General features: G+C 52.1%; 11 protein-coding genes across 11 annotated transcripts; 7 read left to right on the top strand and 4 right to left on the bottom strand.

Moving 5' to 3' along the window:
* Nucleotides 1-342: 342 nt before the first annotated feature.
* Z520_10893 (uncharacterized protein) lies at nucleotides 343-2,520 on the top strand (the record flags this gene model as incomplete). Its single annotated transcript, XM_016781384.1, has 7 exons — nucleotides 343-623; nucleotides 685-963; nucleotides 1,030-1,283; nucleotides 1,345-1,481; nucleotides 1,545-1,642; nucleotides 1,720-2,253; nucleotides 2,346-2,520. The coding sequence occupies 7 exons, from the start codon at nucleotides 343-345 to the stop codon at nucleotides 2,518-2,520; spliced, it is 1,758 nt and encodes a 585-aa protein (XP_016627596.1).
* Nucleotides 2,521-3,101: 581 nt separating this feature from the next.
* Z520_10894 (uncharacterized protein) lies at nucleotides 3,102-5,225 on the bottom strand (the record flags this gene model as incomplete). The annotated part of the gene is made up of 8 exons (XM_016781385.1): nucleotides 3,102-3,592; nucleotides 3,680-3,789; nucleotides 3,848-3,928; nucleotides 3,995-4,325; nucleotides 4,395-4,825; nucleotides 4,895-5,023; nucleotides 5,082-5,122; nucleotides 5,178-5,225. 8 exons carry the CDS (start codon nucleotides 5,223-5,225, stop codon nucleotides 3,102-3,104), a joined length of 1,662 nt encoding a protein of 553 aa, XP_016627597.1.
* A 535-nt stretch (nucleotides 5,226-5,760) lies between these two features.
* On the top strand, nucleotides 5,761-6,902 carry Z520_10895 (uncharacterized protein; the record flags this gene model as incomplete). The annotated part of the gene is made up of 3 exons (XM_016781386.1): nucleotides 5,761-5,857; nucleotides 5,953-6,270; nucleotides 6,346-6,902. The coding sequence occupies 3 exons, from the start codon at nucleotides 5,761-5,763 to the stop codon at nucleotides 6,900-6,902; spliced, it is 972 nt and encodes a 323-aa protein (XP_016627598.1).
* A 328-nt stretch (nucleotides 6,903-7,230) lies between these two features.
* Z520_10896 (uncharacterized protein) lies at nucleotides 7,231-8,074 on the top strand (the record flags this gene model as incomplete). The annotated part of the gene is made up of 2 exons (XM_016781387.1): nucleotides 7,231-7,774; nucleotides 7,872-8,074. 2 exons carry the CDS (start codon nucleotides 7,231-7,233, stop codon nucleotides 8,072-8,074), a joined length of 747 nt encoding a protein of 248 aa, XP_016627599.1.
* Nucleotides 8,075-8,449: 375 nt separating this feature from the next.
* On the bottom strand, nucleotides 8,450-10,925 carry Z520_10897 (uncharacterized protein; the record flags this gene model as incomplete). The annotated part of the gene is made up of 6 exons (XM_016781388.1): nucleotides 8,450-8,869; nucleotides 8,948-9,448; nucleotides 9,504-10,211; nucleotides 10,281-10,334; nucleotides 10,382-10,661; nucleotides 10,732-10,925. The coding sequence occupies 6 exons, from the start codon at nucleotides 10,923-10,925 to the stop codon at nucleotides 8,450-8,452; spliced, it is 2,157 nt and encodes a 718-aa protein (XP_016627600.1).
* Nucleotides 10,926-11,525: 600 nt separating this feature from the next.
* Z520_10898 (uncharacterized protein) lies at nucleotides 11,526-12,968 on the top strand (the record flags this gene model as incomplete). Its single annotated transcript, XM_016781389.1, has 3 exons — nucleotides 11,526-11,730; nucleotides 11,802-12,114; nucleotides 12,209-12,968. 3 exons carry the CDS (start codon nucleotides 11,526-11,528, stop codon nucleotides 12,966-12,968), a joined length of 1,278 nt encoding a protein of 425 aa, XP_016627601.1.
* Nucleotides 12,969-13,762: 794 nt separating this feature from the next.
* On the top strand, nucleotides 13,763-14,253 carry Z520_10899 (uncharacterized protein; the record flags this gene model as incomplete). The annotated part of the gene is made up of 2 exons (XM_016781390.1): nucleotides 13,763-13,934; nucleotides 14,078-14,253. 2 exons carry the CDS (start codon nucleotides 13,763-13,765, stop codon nucleotides 14,251-14,253), a joined length of 348 nt encoding a protein of 115 aa, XP_016627602.1.
* A 535-nt stretch (nucleotides 14,254-14,788) lies between these two features.
* Nucleotides 14,789-15,943, top strand: Z520_10900 (replication factor C subunit 5; the record flags this gene model as incomplete). Its single annotated transcript, XM_016781391.1, has 2 exons — nucleotides 14,789-14,875; nucleotides 14,966-15,943. The coding sequence occupies 2 exons, from the start codon at nucleotides 14,789-14,791 to the stop codon at nucleotides 15,941-15,943; spliced, it is 1,065 nt and encodes a 354-aa protein (XP_016627603.1).
* Nucleotides 15,944-16,417: 474 nt separating this feature from the next.
* On the bottom strand, nucleotides 16,418-21,007 carry Z520_10901 (uncharacterized protein; the record flags this gene model as incomplete). Its single annotated transcript, XM_016781392.1, has 5 exons — nucleotides 16,418-19,043; nucleotides 19,115-20,586; nucleotides 20,640-20,685; nucleotides 20,793-20,821; nucleotides 20,873-21,007. The coding sequence occupies 5 exons, from the start codon at nucleotides 21,005-21,007 to the stop codon at nucleotides 16,418-16,420; spliced, it is 4,308 nt and encodes a 1,435-aa protein (XP_016627604.1).
* Nucleotides 21,008-21,490: 483 nt separating this feature from the next.
* Z520_10902 (uncharacterized protein) lies at nucleotides 21,491-22,259 on the bottom strand (the record flags this gene model as incomplete). Its single annotated transcript, XM_016781393.1, has 2 exons — nucleotides 21,491-21,996; nucleotides 22,094-22,259. 2 exons carry the CDS (start codon nucleotides 22,257-22,259, stop codon nucleotides 21,491-21,493), a joined length of 672 nt encoding a protein of 223 aa, XP_016627605.1.
* Nucleotides 22,260-23,484: 1,225 nt separating this feature from the next.
* Nucleotides 23,485-24,544, top strand: Z520_10903 (uncharacterized protein; the record flags this gene model as incomplete). Its single annotated transcript, XM_016781394.1, has 3 exons — nucleotides 23,485-24,301; nucleotides 24,362-24,451; nucleotides 24,501-24,544. The coding sequence occupies 3 exons, from the start codon at nucleotides 23,485-23,487 to the stop codon at nucleotides 24,542-24,544; spliced, it is 951 nt and encodes a 316-aa protein (XP_016627606.1).
* Between the last annotated feature and the right edge of the window lie 424 nt (nucleotides 24,545-24,968).

A 24,968-nucleotide genomic window follows, 5' to 3' on the forward strand; every position in this document is an offset into this window, starting at 1 on the left:
GCAGGCAAATGTAGAGCGTGCAACGGAGCGATGTTTGGGTGTAAGGTATCGACCACACCGGACTGTCGAACCTTTACAGGGACTCCTGTGCGGCCTGAAAGGGCTGCTGTAAAGAACCATGACCGCCTTATCTCCTTGAGAGTTATGCTAGTTCACACAGTGACAAACCCGTCATTGAAAGCCTGTCTTTTGGACCGATTATTCGAGACCCCAACACCACCGAGGATATTTGCAGAAAAATCGTCACCCACAACATACACGGTGGGGGGGACACACAGATCCTGTGTTACATCTTATAGATTTGCAAGTGCCATACTGATCATAGATTGATTTCTCACCACCATGGTCGCCTCGCAGGACGGCGACAAGGCAAAGCCGACCTCTGTGGATTCAACAAACAACCTCGCCACCAAGTATGGTTGGAAAAACACCAACGACGCAGGTTACAACATTAACGAAGTTCCGTCTGGACTACTGCGACCTGTCAAGATAATATGTCTTGGTGCTGGTGCTTCTGGGATCAACTTGGCCAAACTCGTGCAAGACCAAATGGAAAATGTGGAACTGCAAATATACGACAAGAATTCTGATGTTGGAGGTACCTGGTTAGAAAATCGCTATCCGTACGTAAACTCACAACGGTACTATGCCCGCTATGACAGACTGAATCTGACACTTACACAGCGGTTGTGCTTGCGATATACCGTCTGCCAGCTATCAGTTCACCTGGGAGCCACATATCTGGTCGCAATATTATGCAGAGAGTCCAGAGATCTTCGATTATTTCAAAGGTATAGTCGTTAAGTATGGGCTATCAAAGTATATCAAGCTCCGCCATCGGGTGGACCATGCGGAATGGGACGACGACGAAGGTCAATGGCAGATCACTCTTACAGACTTGGACTCTGGAATGCAGTTCACAGAGTCGTGCGACATTTTCATGAATGCCGGTGGGCCTCTCAAGTAAGTTCGCGGACAGATTTAAATCCTTCGTTCAACGTCTCCTCTTCGACTAATAACTGATTTCAGCTACTGGGAATGGCCCAAAATTACCGGTCTCAACGATTTCAAAGGAGTACTTGTCCATTCTGCAGCCTATCCGGAGGGACTTGACTTGAATGGAAAGCGAGTCGCAGTGGTAGGAATCGGGTCCAGCGGCGTCCAAATCATCGCCAAAATCCAGTCTCAAGTGGAGAAGCTGTACACCTGGATCAGTACGCCCACGTGGATGACTCCTTCGTTTGCCTCAAAATACTCTGGTCCCGGAGGGGGGAATTTTCAATGTAGGTCTTCTTCCATCCTTTTGCAAGCAACAGAAGAAAACTGGCTGAAACTTCTCAAAAGACTCTGAGCAGCAGAAGAAGAGGTTCAGGGAAGAGCCGGATTACTATCTCAAGTACTGCAAGATGGTGGAGACGCAGCTGCAACAAGGGTTTCTAGCATTCCACCAGAACACGCCCGAGGCAAAGGCGCTGGAAAAGGTACGTCGATACGCCATGGCCAATGTAACTTGTAGGGGAGACTGACCTCTTGTTTGTTGATAGATGGCAAGGCAGGAAATGATGGAGAAACTCAAGGGCAGGGACGAACTCATCGACAAGCTCATTCCCAAGGATTTCCCTGTGGGGTGCAAGAGGCCAACGTAAGTCCCGGAAGGCAAAAAATCTCTTCCATCACCATTTACAACCGCCTTCTGACCAAGTATTGCTTGGTTCCCAGCCCCGGAAACGGGTTCCTCGAAGCCCTCGTGTCCCCCAACGTCACGACCTTCACAAAAGCCCTCGACACCATCACCGAGCAAGGCTTTCTCGACCCCGACGGGCACGAACACGAGGTCGACGTCATCATTCTCGCCACGGGCTTCAACACCACCTGGGTGCCCCGATTCCCCATCGTCGCCAACGGGTACAACCTGCAGGACCAGTACCGCAAGAACCCGATCTCGTACCTCGGGCTCTCGGCGCCGTTCATGCCCAACTACTTCACTTTCTACGGGCCCTATGGTCCGCTGGGCCAGGGCAGCGCGCTGTGCATGATTGAGAAGATGGCCGACTATTTCGCCCAGATGATCAGGAAGCTTCAGCTCGAAAACATCAAGAGCTACACCCCGAAAATGCACGTGGCTTTGGACTATCAAGAGCACACGGACCTGTACCACAATCGTACCGTGTGGTCTGGCAACTGTCGCAGCTGGTTCAAGGGTGGGAAGTTTGGTGGCAAGATTATGCTACACCCAGGAACGAGGACGCAATAGTAAGTGGCTCCAATCGATTCCTCAGGAGAGTTGGCAATCCTTTGGTTCTCTCAACGGAAAGCTAATCTGTTCCCTCTTTTTCAAACTCAAGCATGGAGCTCATTGCCGTGCCCCGGTATGAAGACTATGAGATTCAGTATCGCAATCGAAATGTATGGTACTGGCTTGGGAATGGGTTCTCGACACGAGATTTGGACGGCAGAGATCTGACGTGGTATCTGGGCTTGGTCGACGGCAAGGACGAGCAGCAAGATTTCGAGGTGTGACCTCATACCCGATTTAAGAGACTTGGTCGTCAAGGGAGAGAGCCGTAGATGAAGTGAGAATGTTTCTCATTGTAGAAAGCTAGGTTGCAGAATTCATTGTGGGGTTAATGGTCCGCGCCAGTCGGTTCCTCTCGTGACAACGAAGTATTTGTGATAACGCAATTTTGAGATGCGGTTACCTCGCACTCCAGCGATCCTGGCTCTTATACCGGAATTTTTTGAAAACGATCAAGTGCCTCCCAGATTGTAACGCGGCCAAAGTAACAACAATTCTCCTACTTGTAGTGGAAGATATGTTATGTGTCCCGAACCTTTCTTATATGCTGTAGTCTATAGTAATTAGCAATCTGCTACTCGTTTGGCGAGGAACTTGGCTGGGAGCGAGGGCTAGTCCTGACACTTGTATCAAACTGAGTCAGAAAACCATGCTCCGCCCTGGCATGTGTAGATCTACAGCTTGATCTCCGACACTGTCTATGGTCAAGTACTAAAAATTCTCCTTAAGAGAGACCACAATCCCAGCTTCCCAGCCACAAGACAAGTATCCGCCTCCCCATATCCATCCGAGCATCTGCACACTGTCAATTCGGCAGTATCTCCTCACGCTGTCTCCTACGGACCGTTAGAGGGATCGGTTTCTTCATGTACCCCATGTAGCTCTGCAGGCCGAGCCAGAAGCCGGCGTGATCAAAGCCGGGGGCCATCTCGAACCAAAAGTCCTTGAAGACGTGCGCCAGCAGTAGCCGCATCTCGAGGTACGCCAGCGCCTTGCCGGGGCAAATGTACTGTCCGGCGCTGAACGGGATGAAGGACCTGGTATCGTGGGTCCACGCCGGGTTGCGTTCCTCATCGATCCAGCGCTCGGGCGCAAACAGCTCCGGCTTGGTGAAGCTCCGCGCGTCGTGCGCCATGAAGGTCGGTTGGCACGACACCTGCGTGTTCGCGGGCAGGTAGCGGCCGGAAACCACACAACCGCCTTCAGGCGTCGTGCGCTGATTGCCATTGGGGGCGGGCGGGGCCATGCGTAGAGACTCATTGATGACTCCGTTCAAGTATGGCATCTTGTCGGGCCCTGTTCGCGTGGTGGAAACAGAAGTGTTAGATTCGATCGCAAGCTAACATACATTTGACGAATGACAAGGTGTAGGAGATTATGTACCTAGGCTGCGGCCTCCGAGGCCGGCTCCATGCTCTGCCCAGGCTTTATCAACTTCTTCAATAAGTCTTTTCTGGATGGCGGGGTCCTTGGAGACAAAGTAGAAGACGAAACTGTTCCTGACCGTCAGCTCGTTGCTATAGGTTATTACCAAAAGCATGATGAACGAACCTGAGACAGACGGCAGTTGTATCACTTCCCGCGACGATGATGACGGGCGAATCTGACTCGAGGTCCTTTTTTGCGAGCGTCCTAATAACCTTTATCAGCATTTGTCACATTCGCGATCTTCAATAACAAAAACAATCAGAAGCTCACTTTCCGTTCTCATCGTGCGCCAGTAGGTACGTAAAGAGGTCTGTTGGCTTCGTCCCCATGGCCAGTCTCTTCTCGAAATGCTCTGCCGAAGTCCGTGCAAATCGCTCCGTCTGCGCCTTGTCCTCGGGGTCCATGGGCAGGTACTTGAATATCGGGGCCAGCCACTGCACGTTCCGAACGAGCTCGGTCATCTTGAGACCCTTGCGGACCAGGACCGCCAGCTCCCCAGAGTCCTCGTTCTCGATGAAGGAGAATGTCTCGTTGAAGGCAAGGTCAGCCATGGCATCGAAACCGAAGTAGTCGATGAACGCCCCGACGTCGATTTCCTTTCCTTTGGCACGTAATAATCTCAGCAACCACAACTAACCCCTTGACTTCTCTCTGTAAATGGGTGACTTACCGGCGTAGGCGTCGAATTTGCTCTTCAACACGTTGATAATCCGGACAAGCCTGGGTTCGTAGGATGTTATGGCCTTTATAGCGAGGCCCTTGTCCCAGAATTTACGGCGTATTCGATGTGCCACGATGTCTCTCTCGTCTCCAAGACTGATGCCATCTGCCCATAAGCGAGTATCATAATTTGGTCCTTTAGCCAATTTATTTGCCGCCGATCCATGGATGTATTTCACGGATTCCGGGTCCGCAAAAGACAGCTCGTTGGGGCCGATGCGAACCACGTCGCCGTACTTTTCGTGAAGCTGGGCGTAATCGATGTACGTTTTCCCAAAACTGACCAGGTAAAAGCCATACCACTTGGTAATCTTGGCCAGCAACGGGCCTGGATAGTCCTTGAGTGGGTGAAGGAACAGTCGATACACTGTAATGCTTGAACTGTTGTATGGTTACCCATAGGTCAGAAAAGACTCACTCACTTTGCTACACGATCCAAGCGGCACTTACGCCAGCGCAAAGAGATGCAGTGTAATGAAGAGAGCGCTGAGCGCTACACTTGTGGTGAACACTCTGGACTGATAGAACAGGCCCACAGAGGCTAACACGAGCAATGTCGCCAATTCAGCGAGATACCGGCTTTGACGAGGACATTAGTTTAGCGCTTTCGTCAACATTGTATACCATCCAAACTTACAAAAGAGTCGGCTCTCGTCGCTTGTACTTCAAATGAGCGGCCTATTAATCAGGTTAGTGTTTGTCTCTATCAGACAGAGCTAGGTTTCAAAAATACCAAACCGCTGAGAACCGCCCAAAAACATGTTGGCAGTAGAAGCGACATGGTCGAGGACGTATGAAAGCTTGCTTTCAACCTGCACTTTTGGACCAGAAAGGCAATGTTCGTGTTGTTCTACATTAGATACACACACAGGAACAACTCTACTCGGCCCCCTTTTCATCACAACGACGGTCATACGGGGAGGTGGCCAGGAGGGATCTCACACGGTATCCAATAACTCCGGATACGGTCTACACCCAGCAAGACGCTCCGGTCGGAGACTGGACCATCTTAAGAACCATATTCCGGCGGGTCTCTGCCTACCCAATTCGGATAAATGGCTGGGTGTGAAACTCCGCTTTCGTTGTGGTGCAATCCATTCGAGTCGCTCCTGCACATGCAATGATTGAGACACCAGCAACAAAGACTCTCTGGGGCATGTCCACAGGTGGGTGCATGGCAGTCTGCGGCGTGAATGTGATCCGCGCGCTCTCAGCATCCTTTTTCAGCAAAGTGCGAGCGCTTCCATTGTTTCTCTCTTCGCCCGAGCTATATTACTTCCACTGATCATCGACCGTGTTATCCTTTCCACCACAAAATGAGAGATCTCCCTGAATTCGACGCCCTGCCACCAGTGGAGGGGCGACCGCAGGGCAACACCTGGGGGTTCTGGGGCGCAGACGACGAAATCGGAAGTGAGTTTAGCAGAATAGTTGGTCCGCCCCTTCAAGGAAAGGACCTTCACTCCTGTCCTCTCTCCTGAACGGGCTTCTGATTTCCGCGAACACAGCCTTGAATCTTCTCACTCCAGACACGGTCCAGCGCGCAGCCGCCGAGGTCAAGAGCGGCAGGTCCGCATCCTTGGACTACCCGCTAGACCACTTCACTGAGCGCCTCGGCGTCCGCCGCGAGCTCGAGCAGAAAGTGATCAACTATCGCACCCTGGCGGGCATGTATGTCTACGACGACGAGCTGCATTTCAACACCCAAAGCAGCTCCCAGTGGGACGGCCTGACACACTGCGCGACCCAAAAAGACGGGTATTTCTACAATGACCTCAAATTTGAGGACGTGTTGAAGAACAGGAACGGGAGAAATGGAACGCATAGTTCGTATTTCGATGTTTCCTTCACCTCTGCCTGGTCCGAGGATAGTGGCTGACTGGAGCAATTGGCCGGCTCAGGGTGGTTGCAGAGAGGCGGCATCGTTGGCCGCGGTGTCCTTTTGGACTATCCGCTTTGGCGACAAGAGACTGGACAAAGCCGGGTCAATGCAGGCTCAAGCCACGCAATCACGGTGACGGAATTGGATGAGATGGCCACACATTTCAAGGTGAAAATCCAGCAAGGCGACATCCTCCTCCTTCGCACGGGCTACAGCGCATGGTACAATTCGGCCCCGACCGAAGAGCGAACCACTGTGATTAAAGGGGAAGCATTCATTGGCGTCGAGGAGTCGATGGCAGCCGTCCGGTGGCTCTGGAACAGACACGTCGCGGCCGTCGCCACCGACGCCCCAGGCTTTGAAGTCTGCCCTGTTCCGTGGGGGGACGAGTCCAAGGTGGTGCTGCATGAGTGGATATTGGTCCATTTTGGCATGCCCCTGGGTGAACTGTGGAATCTGGAGGATTTGTCAGTCCTTTGCCAGCAAGAACGGCGGTGGTCCTTTTTCTTCACGAGTGCGCCTCTAAACGTAACCGGAGGAGTCGCAAGTCCGCCGAATGCCATAGCTGTGCTGTAAAAAAGTAGCCTCATGGAATAAGAAACTGACAAAATTCTCGCTTGAGTGTGCATTTCCTCTGTCACCTGGCTCCTCCGCGAGTCAGTACTGGACGAAAGACGCCACACCTTGGACTACCGCTCCCAACTCGGCGTTTGCGTGGCATGTCGCATTTCCGCCGGAAGCACCTCTCTGCGCGTGGGTCTTGGATATAGACAGTTAGACTAGCTGTCAATTGCGGAGAGGCACGAGATGGTGGGCGAAACCTTTTCTATCATAAGCCTACAGTCACAATCATCTTTTGCCCAGAGCGAACCCGACACAGCTTTGTTAACCCCTCAGTCCAAAAATGGAGCGCAACTCGCTCCAAGGCAAAGTCATTGCCGTGACGGGCGGTGCATCAGGCATCGGCCTCGGCATCGCGCAGAAGTTGATTCTCCTCAAAGCAAAAGTCGCTGTCGCCGACGTCAGCCCCCGGCCAGCCGAGTTGCAAGACGTGCCAGACCTGATGTTCACCAATGTCGATGTCTCCTCTCGAGAGCAGGTCCATCGCTGGGTGGAGGAAATTGTGGCCAAGTTTGGCAGGCTGGACGGGATGTGCGCCAACGCCGGCATCTGCCCCTACGAGGGCGGCATTGTCAGCGACGAGCTGTATCAGAAGATCTTTGCCGTCTGCGTCACGGGCGTCTGGAACTGCGGGACCGAGGCGTATTGGCAGTTCAAGAAGCAAGGAGGTGGTGGCGCAATTGTCAACACGTCCAGCGGCGCGGGTCTGCGCGCTGTCAAGGGTCTGGCCGTGTACAGCGCCGCGAAGCACGCCGTAATCGGGCTGACTCGAACTTGGGCGCTGGACTGGGCGTTAGAAGGCATTCGTGTGAATTCCCTGGCTCCTGGTAAGTCCAAGTCTGTGGTGGATTTACTTTCGCAGGGACTAGAGAAAGGGAACAAAAGTGCTAACGTACAAATCCTTTTCTCTTTTGACCACTTCAGGACTCACAGAATCTGGCATGCAACGAGCAACTTTTAAGCAGTTCCCAGAAGTCGCCGATCGACTGGGCTCCGTCACACCGATGGGGAGGATGGGCAAACCGCACGAGCTGGCCGACAGCGTCATTTTCCTTCTCGGTGACAGCGCATCGTTCGTCACAGGCCACGTTCTCAGCTGTGATGGAGGAAGCATGAGTGGAGCGTGATTAACAGAATCTGCAAACAAAGATATGTTCGCTGCAATGGTGGTCTTTGGGTTTTGGAGCTCAAGAGGAAGGTGCGTTGGTGATGAGCTGAATGCCTATGAAACAGTAGTTTCAAGATGGCGGCAAAGACGGTGGCAGTGAAGATCAAGGAGAAAATGACGCAGATGATATAAGAGCTCGGCATCAAAGGATGTAGTCGAAGCCAAATATGCCAATCTTGTAGACACAGCTGAGATGATGCAAGACAGCTCAGACAAGAAGAGATTGTTTGACGGAACTGGCTCCAGACCGAGAGCGGTAATGTTCGAGATATAGAATCAAAGTGAGGCCGTCTCGGTGGCCAGCTGTACCGCCTTGTTCACATGATTTGACCACTTAGAGTTGGCTCCGGGTACACGTATCTCTCTTGAACGAGTCTGCCAGGTCAGCCGCCAGCCTTAATACTTGCTCGGTCCCACCATCATTGATGAGGTGTGGAATGCTTTTCTTCTTCCTCTCGCTTTCGTCCTTCGACGAACATCCTCTACACAGCTCGTAATGAACCAGGGCAGCGCAGACTAGGCGCCCGAAGCGCGACACATCCTGCAGAGCGACCGTCTGATGCAGGAGTCCTCGCAACGTGGCACGGAATGGCAGCTGGGGTAGCGGATTGTGTGACCACGGAAAGCACGTTGACCAGCTTCTCGCACTTCCGGCCTCCCACATGTTGTCTTCACAAGGCATTTGGAGATCAGGCGCCTCGGGTTCCGGGGCGACTCTGTCATGGAGAAATGCCGCGGACAGGTAATTGTACGTCTGTTGCGAGAGATTCAGCTCCCCCCTTTTTTGCGCGAGAATAAGAAGCAAAAAAAGAAGAATGATTAAAGAACATACGAGATAAGCCCACGCAAGTCGCCTACATGTCTCCTCCTTCCCCCATGTAAGCCAACGCTGATGCATTTCCAGATCGTTTTCTTGTTTGATCTGCGCCATCCAGTCTCGAAGGGGTCTATTGTTGACTGGAATCGTCCGGCTGGAATTTAATTTTGCGACATGTTCGTCTTGCTGCCGAAAAAGTCCAATCATCTCAAGGTAGGATGTGTTCACGTGGAGGAGTGTCGTCAGAAGCTGTGCCTGGTCACTCTTCCGGCTGCGTATTGCCTGACAGAGAAGAATGCAGACTGCAGCCAGCACTGATCCTTCGATGTTTCGATTGTTTCTTTCGGTGCCAATGGAAGTCTGCAGTAGCGCACACAACTTGGAGGTTCCTTGTTGGTGAAACTGTCTACTTTGCGCCGTTTCTGCGTAGTTGGCCCCAACTACGGTCACAACTGCAGCAATCAGGGGCGAACAGGCCAAAGGCTTCAGCAAGGGGCGGTGCAGGATGGGACAATGCTGTGGTTTCATTAGCGTGGAAAGTTCACAACACTGCAGAGATAGCGATACTGACCTTGTCAAAATGAACAAAATACAGATCCCAGAAGGCCGAGAGCTGGACTGAGCTTGGGAAAGAGGGAAGGGCATCCGTGGACAATCCAGTTTGATCAGTCAAGGTCTGCTGCAGTACTCGGTGGATTCTCAGGGCCAGACTCTGTCCTGCTTCAATGGTAGGCTGGCTGCCGTTATCAGTCCCGGGAAACTCCGGACTACCACTCATGACAGATGAATATATATCTTCAAGCAGAGGGCTCCGCGTGTCTGCAACGACGGGAGTCACTGCATCTTTATGGTTTTGGAGGCCTTCCCGATCTTCTAAGAATTCCTTAAGCGGTGGGCGAGCTTGAAGCCATGTCCCGGAGGTCGGCTGGGGTGCACCACCCACAATTGCTAGATCTTCTGGGGTGATGGTGAATTCTGGGAAAGCCCCGTCAGACATATCGGGCATTTGACTCTCTGATGTGGTGCGAGATGTGAGGTCGACAGCATGAGTGTCTTCCATGTCGAAAAGTAAACCCCAATGTTCTGGAGCCATGTGGCCAGAGCCGCGTCGCCCTAGGCCAATATAAGGGTGTCTCATGAGCTCAGAGTCATGCTTGGAAGGCGTAAAAAGGTTATAACTATCCACGCCATGGTTTTCACTTGCCCGAATGATATCATTGTCATCGCCATGAGAACCTGTCGTAGTTTGAAAACCAAAGGGAACGTCGGGTTGAGATACCTACAGACCAGTAACAGAATATTTAGTAACAGAGTAAGGCCTGAATATCGCTCAGCGGTGTATACTCACGACAGCTGGAGCATCGATGCCGCTGTAGAATTCGCGATTCCCCGGAGAGCTCCACTGTATCAGATTAGCACAGAAATCTGTTGTTAAAGAAGGATACACACCCCCGGGCTTGATCGATTTTCCAAACTCGGTGGTGTCTGAGACTGCATCGGACTCGCGGATGTCAGGTGTAGCTCAGGAGAAGTCACTGAATGCTCAAGCTGTAATCTGGGCCGCTTGGGCGACGACGGAGGATGTCGATCTCCCTCAAGCGGCAGTAGATGACTGTCGCACTCTTTGGGCGCTATGTTTTTGGACGACGGCTCGAAATTATACTGGCAGAGCAATCCGTTCTTTCCACATTCCTGGCAGGTCGATTCCCTCGTGCACTTGATCTTGTGCCTGGACATCCGTCAGTGACTCAGCCTTCTTTAAGATCTGGGAAACCAGATCCGGGACGGCTAAGGCCTACAGCGCGCAACGAAGGCAGCTCTTTCGCCGTGATCGTGGGCTCATCTTCTGGCAAGCAGCTTCTCCATGCTGATGCCGGGCGTGTCGTCTCAAGACATCTCTTCGAGCGAAAGACTTGGCGCAGATATGGCAGACATGGTTTGGCGACTTGTCCAACAGCGCCAGGGTGGATACCGGGGGTGCAGAATCGTTCATGATGAATAGCCTATGTCTGTCTCGAAAGAACGGATGGAAAAGCAGGAATCAACCGTTGCTCTTTGTCGCAAGAGACAAACAAGCCCACCAAAATGGCCACCAACCTTCGACGAGGCATGGAGCCACGGGGCCAATGCTTCGGAAACCCCTCAAATCGCCCCCCTCAATTCCCAATCCCCACGGGAGACAATTGCGTGGAAATGGACGCTTCGGGATTGTTATGATTGGCGAGGCTGGGGCTGGACGACCCGCATTCTGCCGCCGACTGGAGCTCAACACGAAGTCATGGACCCTGGGGCTTCGTCCTCGCTTGTTTTGGCTGACCCGAGGCTTGCTAGAGACAGCCTAGATCTTTCCGACCTGTCACGGCTGTCAAACCATAATCTAGGTAGATCCATTGGCAGAGTCGGAACGTCCAGCGTAACCTTCGCAGCGACCTGACTTGGATGGGTACCGACTAATACGTCCACAGGGCTCTCTGGGCAAATCCAACTTTCCTTGTCGGCGGTCAATTAATCGAAACAGCCCTGGTATCTGCGTTTCTCCATTTCTTCCACCAACCGAATCCTAGGTCTTTCAGGGCGGAATCGAGTCGCCGAGATGACCAACGAGATAGATGTCGGCGGCTTGGAAGAACGGAATCGACAGCTGACCGAATCCCTCTCGACAACTCGACAGCGCCTCGTCGAAATCACCCGGAATCTCAATCAGCTCACCGATTATGTCGACCAATATTCGAGACCACATTCGTACTCAACCGCATTGGGATATACATCCCCATTCCCACTAAATGCGGTGGCTCCTCGTAAGAGAAACACGTTGTGGCGCAGGACAATTTGGCGCCAGGTCCGACTAACCCCAGTGCTGTACCAACAGCTCCCAGGTCTCCAGGCGATTCAGCCAAGAATGGCTTGTACAACTCGGGTCCTCTATCAGATCTGTTCGTCGACCATCTTCACGAGCCGACGGATTCTGCGCATGTGGTGACACAATCGCAGCGCGACCCAGTAGCGCCAGGAGCCATCTCATTCTCCCGCAACTGCGAGATCACGGACTCACTGAACGACACCTCCAGCAACTATCCCGTAGGCAGACCTTCCGATGCCTGCTTGGACATAATCCATCACGAAGGGCTCGTGCGCCAGATCATGATACAGGAATTTGCCGAGGATCCCGCCCATTGTCAGAGGTACGACTGTTAACGAGCGCGTGCTGTGTGCTGCTCTTCAGCAGACCTGACACAGCGCGGAATGAATCTGGCTAACCATGAGAGCCACCATCAGTCTCGACAGCCTGATAGCTAGAATGCTGCAATCCCTCGCCTCGTCCGAGAAATGGGAGCGTCTCAGTCTCTTCTGCAACGCAGTCAGCGGCTGGGACAAACTCGGGCCCATCACCCGTTGGCGCATCGAGCCAACCGCCAAACATTACATGCAACTCCCACTGTGCTACCGTCCAAGCCGTCTCCAAATGACCAGGCATCATTGGCCCATCGTCGACTGGTTACCATTTCCCAAGATCCGGGATGCCCTTGTGCTGAATCCCGAAAGGTATGATTTGAACAAAGTCTGCCTCGAGTTGAATACGAGCTTCTGCCTTGAGATGGATTTCGCACACGCGTATCCAGATGTAGAACCTGGCAATGATGGAATTGCACCAATAAGTTTCGGGCAGGCGACCAGAGAGCGCGAGACTGCAGGAGCAGCAGGACCTGGTCGATCAATGAGAAGTGCGACCAATACTTCTAGCGACCAATATTTGAGGCGAAAGCGTCCGACAGACCATGTGGTGTATGTCCTTTTGCAAGAGTACGTCGACCACAGGACGGGTGTAGACTCGTTCACAACAACGGGCCTGAGCCACCACCGCCGAGTCAACGAAAACGTGTTGACACACTTGCTCCTGGCGTTCAGACAGCTCGAAAACCCTTTCAAGCTTCATTCGAAATTCTTCGACCAGTTTCCCGACCTCCCGCGAGACTTGTACGTGGTCCACGGTGAACAGGTTTCCATCTTTGGTGACTACAGACCGAGAAAACTCTAAGATGCCCAGCGCCCGCAAATGGCGACCATCCAATCTGATTTGACACGGGAGACCTTCTCATCTTGCACTTTTATCAGCTTGGATTCATTGCTTGTCAGTCAACAATGTGGACAAGTTGTCCAAATACCTTCAAGAAACCTGTTGAAGCGCAGGTTCTCCGCATTTTCGATCTATGTCGCGCAGTCACTCTCTTGCATAGGGTCTGCTCCCAAACTGTCCGAGATGGAGTTAGACTTGCGTGAGAAAAGCTGATAACAGTGTCGACAGAAGTGTCGACGGGAGCATTGACGGAATGCTGCGCAAACCTCGACCGGGACGCCTCCAGCGGGTAAAGAGCACCGGGTGGCAATCTTATGACCTTATGTTGATGACCATGTAAATTGTTGTATTCCATTAGTGGATAATGTCTAGCCACCGGGCAGGTCCAGCCTCATGGCCAGGATCTCAAATGATTGTCTCCCTAAATATCTCCTGGGTTTGAATGTCAGTAACTGTGCTTTGCACATCGGGATTTGATTAACAACAAAGTGCGAGGCCCCTATCCTGTCCTGTGTATCGCTCCGGTCACTGGTGTGAATTGCACAGCCACATTACGGGTGGGAACTGCGACGAGGCGGGGCTGCCGTCTCGCCATGTGTGGCGTAGAGCTGCTCCGAGGACATGTGCGAGCGAGCGTCGTAGAAATTTGAACATTGACAGTCATAGGTATTCACCATTAGCAGAGGTGAATTTCCTGCCAAATCAAGTCAACTCTCTCACACTTTACCTATTGGGAGCCGAGTCCGAGATACAAAATGTCTCTAGAGAAGATCGACCTTGTGACACCACCCAAATGCACTGCAGACTTTTGCCTCATCCCGCTCGGCACACCCACAGCCTCCGTGTCGGCGGAAATTGCAGAGGTGCAGCGCCTGATGAAGAGAAGCGGACTGAAGTATAGCATGCATTCAGCCGGAACGACTGTCGGTGAGTCAGCAGTGCATTGCTTTTTCATTGCATGCGGCGGACGTGGATCATGAGGCCTTTTTTTGCCGTGCCTGTGGATGGTGCTTTGGTGTTTCGATATAGCATTTCACCGCACATGTTCTTCGCTAATACCTCTGAAACAGAAGGATCTTGGGACGATGTCATGCGATTGATCGGCCAAGCACACACGCTTCTTCATCAGAAGGGCGTGGTACGTATCCAAAGCGACATACGTGTAGGCTCTCGCACAGATAAAGCGCAGACCATGGAGGATAAAGTCTCGGCGGTGGAGAAATTGCTTGCCGGGGACAAAGCCTGAGGGGATGGTTCCAGGACAGTCAGAGCGTTGGGAGATGAATCGCACGAGGCCTGGACTCCAAGCAAAGCAACAGCGGTACAGGTCCAATGGACATGAACCCGGGTTCAGCTGCAACTTACCAATGCCACCTTCTCGCTGTCTCGCTGTCTCGCTGTCTCGCTGTCTCGCTGGTGACCTGGATGCCAGGGCAATGCTGTCACTTTTGTCTTCTCCATTTCGCATTTAGAGCTCGTGATTGTTAGACCAAGCGTACCAATCATCATTACCTAGGTAGGGAGCATTAATTCTCCCCTTCACAGCAGTAGCTGCTCGTCGTTCACCTTGCATACGTTCAGGGTGAAGAGGCAGCGGTGGTGCGGCTCCCTCCTCTTGCTACTCTAAGCCGGTAATTGACGTCACGCAAACCACTTTACGCGCCCCGGACGCGTCGCTCATAATTTTGTACAGAGAACTCGGTACATCGCCCACAACCTCAATACCACCACCGAAAACTACCAGGTATCCAGATATCCCACACGGCACCAAACATCTAGCCATGGCGCTCCTGGTCGACAAACTCCGCCCTCGATCTCTTGATGCTCTCACATACCATAGAGACCTCTCAGACCGTTTAGCGGCCTTGGTAAACGCCTCTTCCCACCTGTTTTAGCAGCAATTATCCATACCAATGCTGCTCAAAAGTGATGCGAATGCGAATGCTGACAACCCGCAGGCGTCTTCGGCCGATTTCCCCCATCTCCTCTTCTACGGACCCTCCGGAGCAGGCAAAAAGACACGAGTGCTCGCGACACTGCGGGCGCTGTACGGCAGTGGCGCGGAGAAGATCAAGATTGACGCGCGCATGTTCACGACGAGCTCGAATCGCAAGTTGGAATTCAACATCGTCTCCTCAGTCTACCATCTCGAAATCACACCCAGCGACGTGGGCTCCTACGATCGCGTGGTCATTCAAGATCTGCTCAAGGAAGTCGCGCAGACGCAACAGATCGATCTCAGTGCGAAGCAGCGGTTCAAGGTGGTGGTCATCAACGAAGCGGATGGACTCAGTCGCGACGCGCAGGCTGCGTTGAGGAGGACGATGGAGAAATACAGCGCCAACGTGCGCCTGATCCTGGTGGCGAACAGCACGGCCGGCATCATCGCGCCCATACGCAGTCGAACGCTGCTCGTCCGGGTCGCCGCGCCCACGGAGACGGAAATCTGCGACGCCCTGGTGAAGGCGGGCAAGAAGGAGAACTGGAAAGTCATCCCGGCCCTCAACGAGCGGATCGCAAGGGAATCGGGTCGCAACCTGCGCAAAGCGCTGCTCATGTTTGAAGCCGTGTACGCCCAACATCCCGAGCCCAGCGAGAAGACGCCGATACCGCCGCCAGACTGGGAACTCCTGATCGAACAGGTCGCCAGGGACATCGTCCGCGAACGCACGCCGCAGATGATCCTCGCGACGCGGGCGAAGCTGTACGACCTGCTCACGCACTGCATACCCGCGACGCTGATCCTCAAGACCCTGACCTGGAAACTCGTCGCGCAGCCCGAAGTCGCAGACGAACTCAAAGCCGAGGTCGTCAAGTGGGCGGCGTTCTACGAGCACCGCGTCAGGCTGGGCAGTAAAGTCATTTTCCACCTCGAGGCTTTCGTGGCAAAGTTTATGCGCATTTTCGAAGGGTACCTCGTCGGGATGGACTTTTGAGACGATATACAAGAGAAGAGAAAAATGAAAAACGGGGACAGGCCCAGGGTCGTGAGAGCAGCGAAAGGGTCCAAAAGGCAGGCCAAATAAAACGAAGAACGATCCGTGTACATGCTGCTAAATGCTCCCGGGCGGGCTGCAAACGTTCGTGGCCGTATCCGCCGGACAGTACGTTCATGTCCTCTGTATGATGAAAAGACTTCTAGACGTTGTTTCAGCTTGAGGCGTTTGCTGGTGTCAAAATCTGGAATCAAAAGGGGGCAGGCGGGCACTCAACTACAGGTAGCTAGCAACCAATATTGGCCGAAGGCATCGAAGCCGTAACTGATCATAATGGTCATAATCATTATTAGTAGAGTGCCATTCTAACGACCTTGGGTATTCCCCCTCACTGTCGAGTCGGCAAGTCCTGAGTACATTTTCCCTCCCACATGCAGCGAGCCATGAAGTCTTTCTATCTTCGATCGTACCTAGTTAGTCTGACATCTCTTCCTCACGATCTCGGCCTTCCTCGTCATCGTTTTCGTCGTCGTCCTCGCCATCCCCGTCGGCCTGCTGCTCGACAGTCTCCCACTTCCTCTTGCGGTTCGCCACCGCCAACGCCTTCTCTGCCGCGCAGCATTGTGCCTCCTCTTTACAGGTTGCACCTTTGACAAACGCGATCCTCTCCCCCTCAACCATGACTTTGCACCTCCAACTTCCGCTGCCAGAATCGCCAAGGGTGGTGGTTGTCCTTTTCCTCTCCTGCGCTATAAGGTCATATTTCGTAAAAGCATGCGCAAGTGCCTGCTCGGGATGGAGCACATCGATCCCCTTGTCCGTTGTAAGGCGGCGCACCAGTTTCATGTACCCCATTTGCTCGAGCACCGCTTCACAAGCCGTCATGTCGCCACGGGAATCAAGGAAGACGGCGCCGAGGATCGATTCCACGACGTCCGAGTAGCATTTCGGTGCTCCCACGCGGGAGAGCGCGCTCCAGGGAAATTTCTTGCCGGTTTCAAAACTCGCGAGGACCGAGGACCGCACTTCTTCGTAGGCTGCCAATGTGGCTCGTCGCTGCAAGGGCGCTAGGCTGTTGCCAATTCGTCTGATATGGTCGGGAAGGTAGACTGTCTCAGTCCTCTCCGAACTCACGGTTTGTTTTGTGCAGAGGTCCGTCTGCACATCATATGTGCTGCGGGTAGCTGATGTCTGGAGGGCAAAGAACGCTAATGTGACATGGCTGACCAGGGCGTGATGGCGTATTGTCATCTGACCTGGGTCGAGTTGAAGAGAGCTGTGAAAAAGCTTCGGGCTCACAATGCAGTCGAGCACAGCGTCGCCCAGGAACTCAAGCCGATCGTACGACGAGAGCGCGTGTCCCCCAAATGCGGATTGAGTCAGAGCCTGTACCAGGAAACCATGATTCGCAAAGGTGTAGCCGATTAAGGACTCGACTGGCTTCAATGCTTCATGTTTCTGACTCGAAGGGACTTCTGGTGGCTGGAATTTGGCGATATTCTCCGACATAGGCTTCCACTGGACCTCGTCAATGAACAAACTTAGCACTGAAAGCACCTTTGCTTCCTTGTCTTCTGAGCGAATCCCACTAAGACTTGCAGCTCCGATTAAGGCTTCGACCACATCTGCCAATGTCTTCGACGACAGCCGTTTCTGCGGCGGCTTTCTAGCCCGTACTCTCGGGTCGCGGACACCAATTGACCATTGGTTGGCTGCGAATCGCGTTCGAGTAAGATACTGATCTAATCCAATGGCCCGGGTCGCTCGTTGCAGCCGCGCATTGTTGATGATCCTACCGCGATACAGAGTGAGCTGGCCTTCTGGATGGTTCGGAGAATCGACAAAGACTTGTAACGAAGAATAAAACTTGAGTAACACATCTCCGAGGAACTCGAGTCGCTGATAATTCCGGCTACCCGTCCCTGGAAGTGTTATTGCTTCGGACACGAGATCGACACTGTCAAAGCCAAGGCTGAGCAAAGGCCCTTTACACGCTTCCATAGTGCGCAGAGCAACTTCGAGCATGTGCGTGATCGATGGTATGAGCAACATTAGCCGACCGTATTCTACGGGTAGCCCTAATACCGAACAATCTTCCACAGGTAGTAGTGTAGACGTGTCGGAACTTGTTGACGCGGGAAGGGTCAAATAGTCTAGCCTCCTGGGAAGTCTCGTTGCAACGATTTCGGTCATACCGTCCGTTCTTTCGAGTTGCTGTCCATGATGGTTGGCATCCTTTTGTTGAACGACGGGCTGCCATACATGAGGAACATGATGGTTCCTTGACAGTACAAGATATTGCTTTTCATGGACAGAACCTGTTTCCAGAAAATTTGACATTGATGTATTGCTAGATGCCCTCTGATACCAATCTCGGATCGATGGTAAGTCCAGATCTGGGACGAGCAAAAACGGGAGCAGTTCTTTCTGAAGATGTTGTAGCCTTCTTCCAAGTACTGTTTCCAGGACAAGAAAAGTTATATCCCGGCCCAGATCTTTGGGGAACTCATGTATCTCCATCCCGCTGCTCACACTAACTTGCATCCAACTAGATGAAGTAGTGACAAGGGGGAAATTGAGACTGGAGATTTTTTGAGGAAGAAGCAGGAGCATAGTAGGGTAAGCACAGTCGGCCGCTTCGACTTTAAGACGGTGAGCATAAACTATGTCAGAGGTTGTCCACAACTCCATGAGCATCGGCCATGGGTCTTGTTGACTCTGCACATTGTAGTCGCTCTCTCTCTTTTCGATTGCGTCGTCGCTGTCTTTCTGTTCGATTGAGCAGTTGGTATCTGCTTCCTTCGGCCACTCTGGAGGCAGCAGATGTTCCGTTACAAGTCCAGCCTTATAGAGTGCTAGATAAGCCTGGAAGGCGGCGTCTTGCTTAGCCTTCTTCTCCGTTCGCCAGCTAAACTTTGACTCTGCATTCTGCAAGCCCGGAGGGAGAGTGGTTGGAAGGTAGACTTTAGCCGCAACCTCGACGCCCGGTTCGCCCTCGACGCAGAATATCGGGCTCGATTGCTCGCTTTCATCTGTTCTCGGTAGCTTTGCGCAAAATCGAGCGAGGAGTTGCCTTGATCCGCTATAAGTCAAGGTGGCACTGTGGTCATTAGCCTCAAACAGGCCACTGAGGTCGACAACAAGATCATCACGTGCTATCTTATGACTTACCCTGTAGACTCAACCCTGAAGATTTCCCCGTCAGATTCATGCACGTTCTCGATGCGCTGTCGCTCTTCAAGCTCCCGAAGAGAGTCCTCATACTCCTGCGTCATCTCGTCCTCCAGGGCTTGCCATTGCTGCAGCTTGACGGCGGTCTCTTGAAAGAGCACCAACCTTGAACTTTTTTGGCGGGCTCTGCCTCGACTTTGGATGAAACTTCGAAAAGTTGGCCGCTCATCAAAGCAGATCACGAGATTCATTGCAGGCACGTCAATGCCCTCTTCGAGTACTGAAGTTGCCACACAAACATTGAGCTCCCCCCTTCGGAATCTCTCGAGGTTGTCATGCTGAAGGCGTAGATCTGCAAAATCAAAAATACCCTCATGAGATGGAATACGCACTCCCATGAATGAAAATGCTTTGTAGGAGCCTCTGGTGAGCGAGTGATTGTTGAGAACCTCAGCGAGTAACCAAGCTGTATTCCTTGCTTTCACAAAAATAAGACAGCTGAGGTCTGGGCAGTGTTCATTTTGGAGGAAGGCAAGAAGCATTTGGACTTTTGGTGAAATGTCATGCTCCGCAGAGATGGTGAGGCCATTGCACAGTATCTGCTCATGAAGAGGCTGAAGGCAGGATTTTATAAATCGGTAGTATTGAGAGGGAGATGAGTTTGCGGCTGATTGGTCAAGTATGACAAGTTCTTTCTTCTCAACCTTCTCAACACAGTTCTTGATGAGCATGTCGCAGGCCCAATTGCCTAGATTTTCTTGTATGTCTCTGCTCGACCGTTCAAGTGACCGCAGTTCTGTCATAGCCGGTGTGGAGTTCTTCTTCAGGATCTTCTCAAGCTTGCTTTGGGCTTTCGGATTATCTGTCGTGCGGAGAGTCTTCATGATCGGGTCATCGTTGATGTTGATGCCAGAGACAACGCTGGCTAAAGCGAAATAGTATTTGGAGGGAGGTTGGTCAGCGGCGCTATATGTCAATCTTATCACCTCTGGCATGTTCACGAAAGCTGTGTATTCATCCAGCTGCTGCAACGGAGTCCTGCAAATCGCATTGAGATTCTTCTCCAAGACTGTCTTTTCCGAGGCTGCCTTTCTGGTGATTGGGCTTGCGGACAGGCCAAGTATATGAGGCAGTTGAAAGTCAGATCCGGGTACATTATATGGGTGATAATGAACTGTCATGATTTTGTTCTGGGCAGACTCCTTGACACCATGATGAGCTTCGTCGAAAACCAGCAACGAAATGTCAGCCAGGGAAATGAAACCGTAATCGAGAGCTTGGTTCAGGACCGCGGGTGTCGAAACAACAACCTGAATTTTATGGAGGACTACATCCCAGACGTCCTTGGTGGTCCAATAATCAACACTGTCCATGCCGGTTATCAGCCTGAATTGGAAGGCCGGAAGTTGTTGGGACAGGAACCGGTACTGTTGATATGCTAAGACCACAGTGGGAGCGGTAAACCACACCATCTAGCCGAGATTGTGAGCGAACGGAGAGCATAGGAGATGTGGAATACACAGACCTTGCCTGGGGAACGCTCCAGTTCGGCTTCCATTCGCAGCTTGGCACTAGTAACAGGCGCAGGAATTCAGTCTCCGCGACACAAATGTCCATGTGTCAGGGACCACCCTAATGGATGAAGATGGGTAAGAGAAGTGTCGCGGGAAACTCTTACACCTGTGTTTTCCCACTGCCAGTGGCCATCTGTACCATCGTCAGCAGACTCCCACCGTTTGAATCGCGCAGAAGACTTACGACAGCAATAATGTTTTCCTTCATGCTATGGTTGAACATCTCCATCTGGTAGGCTCGAGACAAAAGCGGCATGTTAGTCACGGCTTCCTCCTCTTCAGAGGTATCCGACCAGGTATCTTCCGAGTCGAGATCCATGATGTATTGACAGTGGCATCTACAAAAAGCGGACGAGCAGTTGAGGCAGAGGACTGCGGAGTAGCTAAACGAGCAAAGGCATTTGCAAGGGAGCTGGTAAGATTGACAGAGACGGCGAAATCGCAGTCCGAGGGATAATGATCAGAGCGGAAACTACAGGAAAGAAAACGTCTACCTGGTATGGTTCTATTGCGAAGGGATATTCAAGGTCTTGAGGGACATTCTGATTTGTGTGACTCCAAAGAAGGATGAAGATGAGGCCGTCGTGTAACAATGCTTGTGCTTGGCAGTTCTGCCTTGCGGATAAACTGAGAATCCGCCATTCCGACGAGGCTGCAGCCTGACCAACTCTCACATCCCAGTGATGGTGCCTTGCTCTCCTTCCAGCAAGGTCGATTCATGGTGTATCAGCAGCGACACAGCGAGAGACCGAACCCGAAAGACCGCAGAACTTGCTCGCAGAGACTTGTGCTGAATGTGCGCTTAATAGCACCCATCACTGTCACAGAGCAACTGAGCCTCCTCAACCGTTAGCAACCCATCCCCGTTCTTGTCATGCGCTCGAAACTTGGCCTCCACAAATTTGCCGAATACAGTCTGTGTACCATTGCTGGAAACGTTGAAGAAGCCGAAGTACTGCTCTAGGGTGATAATGCTTGTGCCGTTCCTCTTTTCGCCCTTGCTCACAAAATCAAATGTTTCCTCCAATTCCACAAGCGCGTCTTGATTGTATGCAGAATGCAACAGTGCCGTCGTCCAGGTTGGCTGAGCCTTTTCTGTGATTGTTGCCACCAGCTTGTCGGAGTTGGATATGTTTGTCACCGCGTCTTCGGGAAGTGCGCGTTTTGTCGGAGGAGGATACCATGTCGTAATGTGGCTGGCACGGCAGGTCCACTGCTCAAAAGTAGAGTGCACCGAGTCATAGGGTGCGGTGATGACAGACGTCCATTCTGTAGTGCTTTTGTCGATGATTTCCCCTATGACCGAGACTGGCGATGATGGTCAGTCCCGGACAGATCCCTTTGGGATAGGTGGTTGAGTGGCAGAGGCTGGCCTAGGTGAAGGGCTGCAACAAGGCTCACTTACCTCCAAGACAAGAACAACAGAATGCGTTGCAAGCTTTGTATCCGCAGCAAGGGGTTCCCACAGAGTTATCGCCGCAGTCGCCTCCTGAATCTTCGCGGCAACATTTAGCGAACGTGCCAGGTAGCGCCAGAAGGAAGAATAATGAGATGATAGATTGAAGGATCATCTTGACGAGTCCAAATTGATATTCGAATAGGATTAGCATAGAAACCGAGCTCGAGAAAGGATCTGCATTTGATAAAAAAGTCGCAACATGAAAACCCGGTGACTAGGTGCCTGCCACTCGTGACTCGTCATAGTTGCGGTAGTGAAGGCCAGTGAGTGAAGGCAATATGTCAAATTCTGCCGGTCACGACTCACGACCAATTCTGATGAACATGCTCATAGACATGCGCAAGTCGATTGCTGTCCTCTTCACTTCAGCAAAAGATCATTTTGCTTTAGTTCATAGCAGAACTGACTTTTGTCCCTGCTACTGTGCTGATATGACAGCCTCATCGCCACCTCGTCATTGTCATCAAGCACTCCTCAGCTACAGTCGCTAGAGCTTAACATTCGAATCAGGACGTGCCAACTTCTATCCGAAAAGGCTTCATATATGCTCTCACTCACACAAACGAGTAGGGGACAGGTCCAATGCATGTGTGACAGCACAAGAGTATCTCTCACCAGCACTACATCCTCTCCGAAACCGCATCTTTGAAGACAAGATCGCGCGATCTTCAGCTGAGTCAAGTCGGCAAACAACGTACCCTAACAGGTCACTCGGCATATCCACCATCAACATCACGGCACCGCAGAGTCACCCTTGTAAACGACCTGTGCCAATCTCGCCAAACCCGGTCGACGGCCTTCTCTTGGCCAGCCTGGGGGCTTCATACTCACCAGTGGTCGGATGGAGATCGGCACTTTCATCAAACGTCTCTCTTTCCTGTCTGGGACCTGGAAAGAGGAAAGACGAGAAGCCATCAACTCTTGTTCGCAATTACCCAACAAAATTTCGGTATAGGCAAAGATAAGGATGACTGAGATTCCGTGTCCTCGGTATGGCTGAAGCCGACAGCGGTCAGCAAAAGTTCAACCAAGTGTGGGGAGAATGGTTGGAGAAGCCACTGAAGTAAGGGGCGAGGGTAAGTAGCGAACTTCTGCTTATCAAGTCTCCTGGCCTTCCTATTTGGGCTATGGCGATATCTCTTCTTTACACTCAATGCTTCACCCGGGAAGTTGAAGAGATGCACATCTCCGCTCCCTTCGGCATTTGACCGGAAGCAAGCGAAGAATGAGAATGTATAAAGGTCAACAAGATGGAATTGTTGCTTCTTGGTGCGTGTGCTTGCATAGTACTTTAGTCGGCTCCCCTGTCGGTATTCAGCCTTGCCAAAGTCTTCAATATGGGTGTCGCAAAATTCTTCTCGCCGTTGCACTTGCTTGTCTCGGCTCTGGTCGCTAGCTCTCTATGCTCGGCAAGCCCAGTTGAGTTGGAGGAGCGTCAAGTGTACGCCTTGGTCGGTGATGGCTTCGAGCAAGCTACAACCACTCTGGGAAGCTACTACAACTACTGGAGCAAGCTGCCCAATGGAACTTTTGACCTCACCCGCAGCAACCGCTCCCCAGTGACAACCCCCAAAGTGCTGCCGATGATGGGCGACCGATCATCAATCAAGATCGAACCAAACCGCACCGGCTTGGTGATCATTGACATGCAAAACTTCTTCCTGCATCCAGATTTAAACGCGGCAGCTAAAAACGGCCGGGGTGCCGTCCAGCCAACGGTCAACATGATCAACGGATTCCGCAAGCATAACATGAAGGTTCTCTGGGTGAACTGGGGACTGACAGAGTATGACCTGCTGACAATCCCGCCCGCTTTCAAGTCTGGATTTAGTGGGGGTTCGGATCTTGCCAATGAGACATTTGGCAGTGACATGGGTACCATCAAGGAGAATGGGACGACGATCGAGGTCGGCCGGATGTTGATGCGTGGATCTTGGAACGCCGAGCCCTATGGCCCACTGGAAGCTTTGAAGAATGAAGGTCTCGCATCCGGCACCGATTTCTTGTTCAACAAGAACCGGCTATCCGGACTCTGGGGTCCACAGACGCCGTTTGGACTCTGGCTCCAAGAAAACGAAGTGTCGACGCTGTTCTTCGGTGGTGTCAACGCCGATCAATGCGTCTGGTCTACCTTGGTGGATGCCTACTTCAAAGGTAAGAAGGGCAAACCTGTCTTTTGCCCCTTTAGAGACGAGCGTTGACCATCTTCATTAGGCTATGATGTGATTTATGTCGACGACATCTCTCAGACAACAAGTCCGCCTTTTGCTCAAGAAATGTGTCGATACAATGCCGACGGATATGGTAGGTCTGAATCAGGGGTTAGTTGAAGTCTAGCTGACAAGTTTTGCAGGGTTTGTAGCCAACAGCACCACTATCCTGAAAGCACTGGGGTAGATGGAACCGACGCCTCCGGGTTGATAACAGGGCAAGAGCCACTGTAGGAGAGAGCTCGTTGAAGAGGAGTCATATAAGTGCCTTCTTTGTGGAAGTAGAGGAACTAGCGATTGTGGAGCATGACGGCTCTTTTGACATGCAATTCAACTAAATTGGTCGACAGGAGAAGTCCAGGTGATGAATGTCTCTATGACACTGTGAGGAATACATCCCTTGCGCTGTCCACTGGGGTGTCGGAAGCATGCAACATTTCCAGGTGCCTAGATTCTCGATTGGCCTGAGACACTTAATACCAAGGACGTGTTTGAGCATTAGATGCTGGTCTTTTGGACAGTTGAGGAAGACCATGGAAGCAGATCAGCAAATGACATGCGCACCCCACCTTCTGGACTAATGACTTTGTCAAGGACTTCCCGGTAGTGAT

The sequence above is a fragment of the Fonsecaea multimorphosa genome, assembly GCF_000836435.1.
Source record: "Fonsecaea multimorphosa CBS 102226 unplaced genomic scaffold supercont1.33, whole genome shotgun sequence".
Lineage (NCBI taxonomy): Eukaryota > Fungi > Ascomycota > Eurotiomycetes > Chaetothyriales > Herpotrichiellaceae > Fonsecaea > Fonsecaea multimorphosa.